Genomic DNA, 14,287 nt, shown 5'->3' with positions numbered 1-14,287 from the left:
AAAATATTCAAGCAGATTCTGCGCTGAGCGTGAAACCTGACATGGGGTTCCATCTCGTGACCCGGAGAACATGACCTGAGCGAAAACCAAGAGTTGGGACGCTTAAACAAATAAATCACCCAGGCGCCCATGGACAAATGAACTTTCAAACATGATTCAACAATTCCCCCTTCACAAATTTATATAAACTTTTCTTTATTTGAAACCACATTGGAAAGGAATGGAACCACTTAAAACTCTGAAAGTTTCTTTCCTCATCTTTTAGAATTTCTAACTGTTAGAAACTATAAATCAAGTCTAATTCCTTTAAGTGGCTCAGAAATACTGCATGTCTGAGGTGCATCACATTTCCCCAAGCACCTGATGTCTCGGGCACCATGCCTCTGCTAGATAGTGAAACCCTGCAGTAACTTAAGTTACTACAACAGCCAAGGGGAAGGATTAGGGCTGGAGAGGAAGGAAAAAGAGAGGCAGACAAGGCTTTGAGGGAAAACTGGCCAACAAATCCAACTTGAGAAGAGAGAAGGTCAAGGGTCCCCAATATATTCTCCAGGCTCAATCCCATTGGACTGGGCCCATGATATAGGTACCACCCAAACTAAGCACCTTCCTAAAATAAAAGCCACTGTGTGTCAGAAGTCCTAGTCTGTAGCCCAAGTCCCAGAATTGCCAAAATTCATATTTAAGCTAGAATGGACAACTGCCACCAGGTGGCACCAAAAGGAGCTGGGATCCTGAGCGAAATCAATTCTCAGGACAATGACACCTTGTAGTTTACAGGATTAAATGTTTGGACCTCACTTACTAGTAAGTATAGTATGTTGTACCAAAATCACGTTATAGCTTAAAAGGAGGAGAAAGGAGTATTACACTAAGTACACTTTGAATTTCAGAACTGTATCTGTTGATCATGCAACAGTCATACAGCAGTATTAAGTTTCTAATGTTAAAGAAACAAAAACACTTTTAGAGTGTAATTTGTTTCAACACAACAAAATGAAACCTAATAGGGTTTGGTAATGTCTCAGAAGCACAGTATAACAAAGGGATTAAAACAGATGAGGTGGAAGCAGACATATTTAACAACTCCCACTTTAATTAACAGCAAAGTTCCCATTTGCCAGTTAAGAATTAATGGGAAATCAGGTTTTTCCCTGTATGTTCCAAAAATTCTAGTGTTTAATATTTCTCACTACGTCACGATCTGGACGTCTTGAAGCTGGTATGTATGCAACAGTGCAGTAAAGAATCGCAAACTATGGAATTAGAAATGAGGGTTCAAATCCTACACCTGTAAAGTAAGTGTGTGACCCTGTGCTCATCATTAACTTCTCAATTAGTTCACTCAGAAAGTTCACTGAGCCTCAGTTCCCTGAGAGGACACTGGAAATACTTCGTGTCTCTTGTGGTTCCTAAACACAGCTCAATCCAGTGGCTTTCCAATAAATATCGGTCTCTTCCCATTCCCATTAAACATTGAACAAAACAGAGATGGGGGGAAAAAACAAAGGGTCCTCTCTTAATATTTGACCACTTTACATTTTATTCCCTGTGTGAATCTCAGGTACCAGGACACAGGTAAAGGCAAAGAGCATGACCATCAGCACAAAACTCTGACTTACCCTTGAGGGCTCAGATCTAAAGAATCATCTCTGCTGTGCTGCAAGCTGGGGGACCCCAAGTCAGCTGCAGCGTTAGTGGCGGCCGTGGCTGTTCCGCTGCTGACTGACGTCGTGGACCCCAAGGATCCCGACCCATTCGTACATGCCTTTGGTGGACTTGTCAACAAAGACTCTGATTCTGCTAAGTGTTTTACTTGATGCATTACACCTATGTAGTAACAGATTTAAGAGTCAGTTTTAACCAAGACCACCTCCCCAGGATTACAGAATCTCTAAACGCTAACACTTATTTATAGCGAATGAATTAAAAGTATCTGGCAAATGGGGGTGGGGTGGGGTGGGGAGGGGTGGGGAGGGGGGGGGGGGGGGGGGGGGGGGGGGAGGGATGGAGCATGATGACTTAGGTGCCAGGGTTTTCGACTTGACTCCATTCTGGAAGGCAGGAGGCAAATTCAACATTAAAGAAAGAGGTTTATATTGAATGTCTTCGGATATTCAAAAACCTGATAACAGGAAATTTAACAGGGTCACATGTAAAGTTCTACTAGAAATTCGAGATACCATTATAAAAACAATGAACTACAAAAATGCAGTAGCGCACCTGTGGCTTAATAGCCAGGAAGGAAAGACTCGCCACAGTTACTAGCTAACTTCAAATGCTACAGTGAGTAAGATCACAATAACACCACTGCCAAAAGAGAACACCAGCAATCCAAGGATGGTGATTTTTCACATCCTTGGAGGTGTATAAGGAGAGCTAAACAGTAACTTACAAGGCAGGGGTTCATGTCTGGGCTAGAATCACAGGAGAATGTACATGGCAGGGGGTGGTGGTGGGGAGTGTGGGGTAGTTGTATGCCGAGGTCTGTGTCCAAATGTATGAATGCATGTTCACACATTCACATTTTTTTCTGGGAAACAGTCCAGAGTTTTCCATCAGAATTCTTAAAACAAACTAACAAACACAAAAACAAACAAAAAAACCCACAAGATGTCTGAATGAACTCAAACTTGAGGCACTGACATTCCACAAATATTATCTGCAGCAATCACACGCCAGACTGTGTGTTAGGTACTAATAATATGGCCATGGATGAGAAAAATGGACTCAGGGCAGTTACTGGGGAGGAAAAAAAAATTATAAGAAATTACAAACAAAAGAGTAAACTGCTCCTTAGAGAGAAAATGACTTCTGATAGAGCACACAGCAATTAGGACCTAACAGATTCTAGAAGGAAGGCAAGGTCCTCAGGAATAAATGACATTTAACTGGAACATGAAAGGACAGTATAGTTCTACTACTTTGCATCTGGCTAGGTAATCAAAACTCCTCCATAAACTTCATACTGTATAAACTATATAAATTTGGGGGGCTGGAAAATTCATTCTGATGGCATAGTGATACTATAAATGTAAAAGAAAAAAAAAATCACTTTGAGAAAAAGACATTCTGATACACTTCCAAATCAAAAGGTGAAATAGATCAGAAAGGCAGAACTACTAAAGGCAAACAACTAAAACAGAACATCAAAACCAAAACACAGAATGCAAATTACAAAATAATCCAAGGCTAAAAAGAACACATACCAAGTATTTATGTGATCACAGAAGTATCTATTCATAAATGCACCCCATTTGTTAACCATAGTTATAAAGTTTGCCTTCTATTTCATATAAATATGTAGTGTTGGGGTTAAAAAAAAACACCTTTTTTATTTAAATAGAACTAGTAAGAAATAGTGAAAACCTCTTCCCATTTAATACTCTTACACTAGCATGACTACAGCACTCTCGAGATGTGAAGAGAGGCAGATCCAGCATAAGGTGATGAAAGGGGAAATAGATCATACAGAAAGAACTAGGATTGTTGGTAAGATGGAAGATGAAGCTAAGGATTACTTGAGGGTAAAATACCATTATTTCCTGTGCCCTCACACAAGACCAAAGTATCCTCAAAGACCAAAAGAGTCATAAAGAGATTTGTTGATGAGAAAGAACTCCTTTAATATCTTGGCATGTTTGAAAAGGATAAAACACCCGAATGAGCAATACGGTTTCATCTTTGTGATCTTCAAAAAGAGAATGGAAAAGTACTGTGTCTCCTAGACTGATTTCTGTGTTTAAATTCCTCAAATTAGGGGACTAAACCCAGTGAAGTAAGTAATAATTCCTTTTACAAATGTTCTGATCTACTAATGGGATTCATTGGGAAAGTGAACTCTGACTTTTTCAAGGCATCTTTATGGGCAGGTGCACATTATCTATTCAATGCTTGCTTCTGGCCCATAAACACTCAGATAACTGAAATGTAACTAAGCGTTTATCACCTGACCGTTAATCTCACACAACCCATATTAGCAGATTTTACGAAAGACATACTCTATATGTACGTGAGTAATAAGCATGAAAATTCCTTATATAAAAGTTTAATTTTTGTTCTAAATTAAAGCTATATGGTTACTGAAATACTATATAGACTAAAAGATTAACCATTAATTAATTATCGTGAATGACATTACCTTCTCTTCTGAAGTAAACACTAAAAATATCAGGTAACTTCTGCATTAAGATTTCTGCCATCTGAAGTGCTCCAACTACTATCTTCAGGTCTTGGCTTGACAGCATGGAAGCAATGTGACTAAAAAAGAAAGCATTCGTATATAAAACATCTGTCTGAATTTGAGAATTATTTTTGGCCATACTACTTTAATTTTGAGAGCAAAATATTTTAATTGTGAAAACCAAAATTTTTCTTAAATGCTTAACTTTTGCATTGTCTTTCTCAAAGGTGTGTATGACTATAAAGAGACAACAAAGGCCTCGAGACATTATAAATAAACTGTTCTATGCACTTTTCCTGTATTATTACTTTAAAGATTGCTGAGATTACTTGCAGAGACTTGAATTTCTAAAATGTTTTCACTATCTTCATGAACACACCTTGAAACAGCATGATTTTTCAGGACATCCTTCAGAAGTTCAGCATCCGCAAAATAAATTATCCTAAGAATTGCTCTAAGGCACTTATGTCTGACCGCAGGTCCTGCTGAGGAACTATACACTTCATAAAGAACACCAAATAATGTCTTAATAAAAGACTTAGCCAGTTCCGGATCCTCTTTCATAAGCTGTGCTCGAGCATCATCCTTCTTTAACTCTGAATATCCACCTGTTATTAAAAAAAAAAAAGTACAATCCTAAACTTAGAGACTTTACAAATAAAAGGACGTAAACAACAAACCATTCAAGTTGCTGTCATTATTTGAAATGTTATGAAAAAAAATCTGGTTATATGACAAGTTAACTTATCTAATGTGATCAACTGGGGTCTACAAAGATACCAAAGGCAGCATTAAGACAAAACTGAGCCGGCTAGAAAGAACAAGGTATCAGCACACTGTACCTCTTATTTGAATAATATATGTTCAACAAAATACCAAGGATACTTCAGTGTTAGCCAGCTAAATGACTGGTAAGAAATAAACAGAGTTCAAGAAATGACAGTAGGTATGTGACTAGAAGCCACGGAAAAACAAGATGATCTGATGCTTTTCTTCAAGGGAATAAAGTAGAGGGAAAAGGAAACTGATGAGGAAGTAAACTCTAGACCCGGGGTTAGCAAAGTACAGTTGAAAGGCCCAATCTGGGCCAGCGCCTGTATTTGTAAAAATCTTACTGGAACATGACCACATACAATTCTTTGTATTTTTTATATGGCTGTTTGGAGCTACAATAGCAGTGTGGAGTACAGGCACTACACAATCCATAAAGCTTAAAATATTTACTATCTGGCCCTTCTCAGAAGAAGTGTGCTGACCCCTGCACTCTACACTAGAGGTGCCAAAGCAACAGACTGAATCCCCAAGGACAGAGACAAATATCAGAAACCTGAACCAAAAAAAACAAAAAACAAAAAAAACCCTATTCTTCATTAGTGAAGAAGAGAATTTTCATGGGAACATATAAAAGGTCGCAAAGAACTCGGCTGATAGGTGTGGGTGGATCTAAAGGTGTAAGAGGAATAACAGGATCAGATAAAAAACTGCATGGGCCAATTCTGGCTGGAGTCCGGGACACTGCAAATCACACAGCAGCAAAGTAATGCGGAGGGTATCATTTCAGCAATGCTGGCTCATTCATCAATTAAAACGTGATAGAAACAACAACAACAAATTAATTACTACTATATAATGGTCTTAAGCTTAATGAAGACACTCGATGAAATAATTACTTATTATCACAAATATTACTCACATGACAATACAGTACTACTATTAACTCAAGAAGTACTTACTAGTGTTAGTATTGGCTAAGGGGTTAGGTTTTCTCTGAATGGCACGTGCTGTTCCCGTGTCCTCATTGATTTGCTGCATAGAATTAAAATCAATAGTATAAACTCGTCCCAGAGTGGACAAGCTTATCTCATCCTCACCGACCTGATGGGCTGCCTGAGAGCAAAGAGAGAGAAACCTTGAATATAAACATGGAGAAATTTATTAACTTAAGACACAGAGGGACCCTCCATAAATGCTAACTTACATATTTATTTCATCAGGTTTCAAATGGTAAAATAAAAGAGTATGGAAAATTTAATAGTGTGGACATGACAAAACCCATTCATTCAATAAATCATTTTTAATTAAACACAATTATACACGACAGGCCCTACAAAGTCACCGGAGACATAAATACAGATAAATTCCTGATGAAAGATCCAGTCATGTAGAATCACTGATGTGAGGAAGACACCGTTTGTATTAAAAAGGCTTTTAAGACATTGCTGATAGAAAAAATAAATTGTTATCTATAAAATCTTAGTATCTAATTCTTAGGTTAAAATAGTATTTACTCATGGATTTTTAGCAGCCCACAAAATCTTGTTTAATCAAAATGATCCTACAAAATTATCCTTAGGTAAAAAAGACTTTCCATTTAAAAGACGCTTTTAAGATTGAAAGGGACACACCCAGACCTAAGAGAGTAACCCCTAGGGTGTGCACGTGTGCACAGTACATAAATAAAATGACACACTTTGATTAACACTATTTGCTTGAGGTAAGACAGCCAAAAGATGTGCTAGAATGTAACAGTCCAGTCTATGGAATTCCTAGGTTAAATGAAAGACAGGACTCAAGTGTTAAGACAGTAAGCTAACAGGGAAAATGCAATTAATAAGACAACGCTAAAAAGAAGGCAGCTTAACGTCAGAGACCATGGCCTGCTTACACACTAAGGTGAACAACACACATTAGACCCATCACACCTCACTTCCTCCTAAAAGCTGGCTTGGAACGTGGATACTTTTATAAGAACTTCAGATTTTATAACGTAAATCAATGATTTCGAAGTTGTTTTTCAAATATTCATTTTTAAAAACTAAATGGTAGAAGACATCTTTAAAGAAAAATGTCTCTTCCAAGTGTGATGCTCTAAAAAAAATTCAAATATCACAGACTGGAAAATACAGTAAGACTTAAAGCTATCTCCTATACTGAAAATATTAGTAAATGATGCATGGTATTCCAAATAATGCAGTGACCTGCACTTCCTAATACAAGGCAATTTTCCTGACTTGAAATATTTCAAGGCATACTTAATATGGAAGTTAACAAAAACAATACAATCACACATAAAACCTTCACAGAAAAACACTAAATATTTTGGTGCATCTCTTTCCTTTTTACTATTGCTCTTTCTCTTATTTTGCTGAGTGCCCCAAAGAGTCATATAATTCTGAATATTGTGTTCATTTTTCATATCCCATTTTGTCATTAAAATTTATCCCATTAACATCTGGACTACATATGAGGCTAGTTGGTATCAAAACTTACTTAACCATTTCACCTAAACTTTGATACTAAAATTGTTCCCATGTTTTTGTTCTGAAAAGTGTGCTGAGAAACAGCTATCTGTATGTAAATCTTTGCTTATGGGAGGCATCTTCTGGGTAGGAAACAGAAGGGACTTTGAAAACATATAGCCTGACTCCTCCGATGTTTCCTTTTAGAAATGAGGAAACTATGGAACAAAGAACTTAAATTACTTGCTCCAAGTCAATCGGGTAGTTAGCAGCAGAAGCAGGACTAGAACATCATGTTTTCTGAACTGAACAGAAATGAGGACCTTGTTCTCAGGAGACAAAATGAGAGAATCTTGCGTTAATTCAAAATCGAGCACATTTAAGTACACATATCCACCTCCCCACTCCATCCCTACACCCACTCTCCGCCAAAATAGACATGTTTAAACGGTACGATGAAACTACTACCTCAATGATCCGGCTGTCAATCCTGTTATAGGGATGCCAAAGGCCTCGGTCGTCACGCCACTGCCATATCGCGCCATCTGTGTTCTGCGCATTTCCCTTCTTCAGCATGGTATCAACTGCAAAAATGCCTTCTTTTGGTAAACATGGCATAAGTTCGCTGAAAACAAAGGTGCAATTATTTCATTAAGTAGCTTCCTGAACTATTAGTAAATGAAAGAGCTCTAAAGTAAAATACCCACAAATAAGCCACAGTTATTATTAGCCCAATCTTTACCAAATCAGAGATGTCAGTTCATATAGTTCTTGAGGACTTCGTGGAACAAGATCAATCTGTTCCTGACAACTTCCATTAGAGGCACCGCACAGGAGAAAGTGAAGTGTTTCTGCAATGTCTGTAAAACCAACAACAGAAACCAAAAACCCATGAAACTAGTTATATTACCTAATTTAAAAGGCAATCATTCCCATGGGGGGAAAAGCAATCAGAAGTATTTTTCTTACAGTCAACTATACATGAATAAAGAGTAAAAAAATTTATTTTCTTATAAAGCAATATACTATAGGAATTAAAAAGCCAAATGAGCTATAATGAAAACCTAAAAAGAAATTTATGAAAATTTTAAGAATTTCTTTCTTTAGGCTTCAGTCTGAGTCCTAGTTGGACATTTAAACAAAAATCCATGCCAGAGTATTCAGGAATTTTTTTATTTTGTTTTTGGTTTTATTTGTGTTTGAAGAACACAGTGCTTTGTTCAAAAGTACAGCCAACATTTTTTTAAATTTTATTATGTTATGTTAATCACCATACATTACATCATTAGTTTTTGATGTAGTGTTCCATGATTCATTATTTGCATGTAACACTCAGTGCTCCATTCAATACGTGCCCTCTTTACTACCCATCACCAGGCTAACCCATCCCTCCCCACCCCCCCAATCCTCTAGAACCCTCAGTTTGTTTCTCAGAGTCCATAGTCTCTCATGGTTCGTCTCCCCCTCCCGATTTCCACCCCTTCATTTTTCCCTTCCTACCATTTTTCCTTAACATATAATGCATTATTTGTTTCAGAGGTACAGGTCTGTGATCCAACAGTCTTACACAATTCACAGCGCTCACCATAGCACATACCCTCCCCAGTGTCTATCACCCAGCCACCCCATCCCTCCCAGCCCCCACCACTCCAGCAACCCTCAGTTTGTTTCCTGAGATTTAAGTCAACATACATTTTAATCCCCGATTCAAATATATTTGTCTTTAATTTAAATATACTGAAAATGGGTGGTCAACACAATAAAATGTAGAAATTATAAGCATCTGAAAATTACCATACTGTGGTCAGGAAGTAAATACCTTAAAGACAAGCATGCCAACTTAATACAAAGGTCATTAACATATTCTCTACCCTAAGTTTCTAATGCCAGAAGACATCAGTTTATAGAGGAATTTGTATGAAAACCAGCCTGATGCAAGAACACTGTGACATGAGGAAGTTCCCGTTATCCACAGGTTTAGTCATTCAAATAACTAAAAGTACAGATGGGGCTGGGTCTTTGTTGTGGCTGGGTTCCTGCAAATACTATACATTTGCAAAATATAAACATTTTGCTGAAGTGTTTTGATAATAAAATCATTAAGTTCTGTTACCGAGGAAAGTATTAACTATTGATTTGGGCAAAAGTGTGGATAGTAAAATTACTGCCCCACATAAATTTCACTGACGGTGATTAAAAATATTTTAAATTTCTTGAAAAAGTACAGTTTTGCCAACTTTCCTTAAGAAATGTGAATACATAGCAATGTTACATTATAAGGTTTAAGGTTTTGTTTTGTTTTTTTTTTAAGAGATCAGAGGGTAACAACATGTTTCCTTTGTGTTACTGCTGAACAAAGAAAATCTAAGTCTAGTGGCCTCCAAGTGACAAATGTATGGCAAACTTCATGGAGTAAGCGAAGGTGAAAATAGTCATCATAAGGAAAAAAAGAAAAAGAAAAAGAAAAGGAAAAAAATCCTAAATAATAAAGCAAAACAGAAGTCAGTGAACAATTTCCCAGACTCTTTTAGAGAAATGCTGTGCAAGGTGGTAACAAGAAAAAAATCTGTACTCAACCTTCAGGAGATGGTCGGCCTGGCAAAATTCAAAAGGCTCCTAGGGATTTTAATAAGCAACATGCACTGCGACTACTCAAGACACAAAGTTAAACCTTTCTCCAACTTCTCATTTTGTTCATGACACAAGCTGTGCAATTTTCTCCAGAATACCAGGTTTAGGAGTGATTCAGTGCTTTAAGAGGTATTTTTGCAATAAAACATCTCAGCAACACTACTTTCCTGCAAAATGTTGGGCCAATGTTCTAATTCACAAGAAATGTGACTAAATATAAAGACTATAACATTATATGGAATATTTTATCTGAGACAGTGATACCAGAGGCTTTTTTGTCAGTGAATACCCATCTCTAACGCCCCCATGGTGATATCCCCAGGGATAAGAATTAAAAGATACGAAATTACCCATGCATTCTTGTATGCATTCCATATAAACGTGATCAACACTCTAGCAGCAATAATCCTAACATATAGGTGTTTTATGAAGCCCACTGTCTTCTGACATTACCTTGCAAAATCTAAGGTTTGTGAGAGAACTGCAATAGTACAGCAGTGCAGTAAAACTCTATGGATGGTAAGGTTGAGAAGGGCTTAGAAAATACAAAGGCAGCAAAGATGAGAGAGATTCATCTGCGCAAATAAGTTCCAAACTTCTGAGGAACGAAAAGCACTTGTGGAATCAGATAAAACTGCTGGAAAAATTCTAAAAGGGGCAGAACGGACTACCGAGAAGCAGAAGGCAGGCAGCTACTGGTAACACAGAACTCAGAATTCTCCTAATGAAATGAAGCATCACTACGTAACTGCTATTGGAGAGAAGGCAATGATCTTGCATTTTGAACCCTAGAATCACCACGGATAAAATTTTAATATACTAGAGACGTTATGAACTGTACACAGGAAGCACTACTATGCTGTCCCCGCACAAATTTATTTTACATCAACAGTTTCCTTCCTCTACTCTCCAGCGTCTATGCTATTAGCAAGCTCTTCTACTTGCCTATGTTGATTTTATTTATTAATAAAACACTTTTGAAAAACCCACTTCTCTTGCCTGAAGTAGGATAACAAGTAGCACTTACTTTGCTTCATAAGTTGGACAGCTAAGGTTGGACAGTTGGAACACATCAGAGAAAACATGCGAACCACCATGATGAACATCCCAGAACTTAAAATGGGTGGAGTCACTACCAATAGCTGTTGAACATTTGTAAGCAGATCTTTAGAGGCAACCTGCTGGAGTAAATTCTTCACAAACAGAAGAGAAAAGATACTGTTATATCGTGATCCAACAATTTAACAATTTCATGAAAATACCACCAAAGATTAAATGCTTACCTCCTCATGTTGGAAGTTGTCCACTAGACGTGCAAAACAAAGGCAAGTGCTTTCGACTGACTTTTTGTCCTATTTTTTATAGAAGGAATAAAGTTCATGAATATAAAACGTATCACTGTCTAACATCACTACCTAATTTTCTTCCTAACCCCAAACTCCTCAAGGCCGGCTCAGTTACATGTGAGCCCTGAAAATCCAATGAGCCCAAGCAAGGTACAATCAGTAACCATCATGATTTCAAAGCAAACAAAATCATACTGAGAGAACGTCTCTCCTCTGTTAAGACCCCAATAAATAAGAACAAATATACAGAAAAGAAACAACTTTTATGCTTCTGTAATTTCAATACTTAACCACAAATTAAAATAAAGATAAACATCATTCTAAAAAAGCATTCCCATGTTTAAAACACGCAAACACAAAAAGCTGGAAACAGTTCAGTATATATGTGTGAAAACCACAGGTTTACTGATGATGTGAAAAACTACGTGTCAATTTGCTAAATTCACTATGAAAACAATGTAGAAATACTATTACAGTGGCCTCGGTGAGAAAATATATGAAATATCCTTATAAAAATGGAAAGAACAATTTAACGGCTTAACAAGTCTTTTCATAGTATTCTTTTCCTAATTGATAAATGGGTTTCAGATATGAAAACCAGACTGCCTTATACAAAATTGAGAATAATTCTGGTATCATAAAAGCCCTATACCTTCACTATCAGTACTTAAGTCTAGAAAGGGTGCTACAAATAATAACATGCCCAACAATTTAACTTCTGATTCTCATGTTTTTTTCCAAAATAAGGTACTGAAATCATACCTAAATAGAGAATGTATTTCTAGCCCCGATAAGCACAGGTTATCTCAGCCAACCAAGTTTTTTTTTATTTGAAAGACTGTACGTGCACACGAAAGGGGGCAAGAGCAGAGGGAGAGGCAGAAGCCGACTCCCCACTGAGCAGGGAGCCCAACACAGGACCCTGAGATCATGACCCAAGCCGAAGGCAGACGCTTAACCAACTAAGCCACCCAGGCGCCCCTCAGCCCACTGTTTTTAAAATTAAAGAAGCAAACAAGGTTTGCTTTCAAACAAGGTTTGATTTCAGCTCTGGTTACAATCTCACGGTCATGAGATGGAGCCCTGCACCGGGTTCCGTGCTCAGCTTGGAGTCTACCTGAGATTCTCTCTCTCTCTCCCTCTGCCTCTATCACTCCCCCCACTCGCTTGTGCACTCTCTCTCAAAATAAAATATTCAAGAGTCCGATTTCTAAAAATCTTTTTAGCAATAACATTTTAAGACATTAATTTATATTGAAAGAAAATTCAATTTCTCTACAATGAGGCTTAAGCTTAACTCACTGTCCTCCACACCAGATTCTGTAAGCCCTGCTTCTCGTCCTCCATCACCTGGTCTGCCAATTCCAGCTCCTAAATAACTGCTCCTGATCTTCTCCAACTTCAGAGAGTCACAGTCTGCAGTGTCATCTCACCTCTGATCTTAGCCCACACCCTCCTAGTCTTTCCTGCAGAACCCAGTACCTTAGAGGAGAGATGATCTCCCCAAAAGGAAACTCTGATCATATCACATAGTAAACACTCAATGTTTGCTGAAATAACAAACTCATCCCTTAATGTCAAAATACATGAAGATATCAAACATATGACATGCTGTCAGTTGGATAAATCCATCAAATTGTATAAAATAACCGAGTATGGGACATGACTGGAAAGCACGGAAAAAAAACAAAACAAAACATGAATCAGAATATTTCCAATTTATATGTCCAGTTGGAAGATTTAAAACCCTAGATGAAACTGGCATTTTAAAAAACACAGTAAAAATGTTTTATGGCACATAAAATAGGTTCATGTTTTACCTGATGTGTTAGCCTTTGGGTAAGCAATGGGAGGGAATCTGCCACAAAATGAAATTCATCTGGCGTGATACTCTGGCAGCAATTGGCTGCAATTGCTAGTGCATTTCTTTGGGCATTTATGCTGAAGAATTCTAGATACAGCAAGCAGTCTGCCAAACCACCCTAAAATACAGAAAACTGTTAAAGTGAAGAAATACCCTTTAACAGCAATTAAGAAAAAAAAAGTACTAAAAAGTCTAGCGCCACCACTCTGGAAACAGCATGTGTACCTTACAGATAATGCAGGTGAGGGGCTAGCACAAATGTGGATCTAAAATCCAACTTGAAATGAAACCGAGTCCTGCGGTAGCAGCACTTACCGCCTGTAGAATGGCTTTACTGTGTCTTCGGGACAACATCTCCAAGGCAGTCAGGGCCTGCTCCGCCACGTCGATACACTGAATCACCTGCAGCTGGGGACAGAGAAATAGGTAACTTAAGGCCATCATTCAAGTGCCTTTCCAGGCGCTTACCTTCTACACGGATAAACACAGTATTTTCTCTAATTTCCATCAATCTATACACTGCCTCTAACATGAAACCCACCATAGAAAAGCAGTGATTTAGGAGCTTAAGCTGTAACAGCCAATATAGCTTCCTTCCAACTACTTTGTTCTAAGACAGAAATGTAAGATTTTAATATAAAGAATAAACTAAATCCAATTAGATAACTTTCAATCTATTTATAATAAATGGGTTGTTTTATATAACAAATTTTAAAGTTCAAGTTTTACACTTATACCATATTCCAAGGTTATCGGATAAGGCCAATTTTATTGTGCATTGAAAAGAAAAAGGCCCTTAAAACAGACTAAAAACACAACCTACCACAGACCATATGAAAAAATTTTCTTTCTCCACTGACTCACTTTAGGACCTTGAGCAAGGCACTTTGTCTCAGCCTTCTCAGCTGTAAAATGAGGGTATAAATAGCTATCAACCTCACTGGGATATTTTCTAGAAATAATGAGATTATTTTAATAAAGTGCTTTAAAAGTTCTTCTCTGAAAGATTTTATATTCATGTGGT

The 14,287-nt window shown here is 37.5% G+C and overlaps 1 protein-coding gene across 11 annotated transcripts in view; it reads right to left on the bottom strand.

The window, feature by feature from the left end:
- The window catches only part of TRIP12 (thyroid hormone receptor interactor 12), a 136,278-nt gene that overhangs the window by 31,694 nt on the left and 90,297 nt on the right, over nucleotides 1-14,287 (bottom strand). For 5 of the 11 annotated variants that reach the window (XM_025889898.2, XM_025889913.2, XM_025889939.2 and 2 more), the window contains 10 exons: nucleotides 13,579-13,671; nucleotides 13,220-13,381; nucleotides 11,337-11,405; nucleotides 11,081-11,246; nucleotides 8,165-8,282; nucleotides 7,891-8,047; nucleotides 5,917-6,070; nucleotides 4,563-4,791; nucleotides 4,142-4,260; nucleotides 1,623-1,830 (listed from right to left, as the gene is read on the bottom strand). In XM_025889898.2, the coding sequence (XP_025745683.1) occupies nucleotides 1,623-1,830; nucleotides 4,142-4,260; nucleotides 4,563-4,791; nucleotides 5,917-6,070; nucleotides 7,891-8,047; nucleotides 8,165-8,282; nucleotides 11,081-11,246; nucleotides 11,337-11,405; nucleotides 13,220-13,381; nucleotides 13,579-13,671 (1,475 nt within the window). Of the gene's footprint in view, nucleotides 1-1,622; nucleotides 1,831-4,141; nucleotides 4,261-4,562; nucleotides 4,792-5,916; nucleotides 6,071-7,887; nucleotides 8,048-8,164; nucleotides 8,283-11,080; nucleotides 11,247-11,336; nucleotides 11,406-13,219; nucleotides 13,382-13,578; nucleotides 13,672-14,287 lie in introns of all 11 variants that reach the window. The other 6 variants (XM_025889932.2, XM_025889988.2, XM_025889970.2 and 3 more) reach the window with 3 other exon arrangements.

This window comes from Callorhinus ursinus, unplaced genomic scaffold (genome assembly GCF_003265705.2).
Source record: "Callorhinus ursinus isolate GAN/ISIS: 27379988/994484 unplaced genomic scaffold, GSC_fseal_2.0 scaffold2, whole genome shotgun sequence".
NCBI lineage: Eukaryota > Metazoa > Chordata > Mammalia > Carnivora > Otariidae > Callorhinus > Callorhinus ursinus.
Note: the sequence above shows the minus strand (reverse complement) of the source record. Positions and strands in the feature narration are given on the sequence as shown.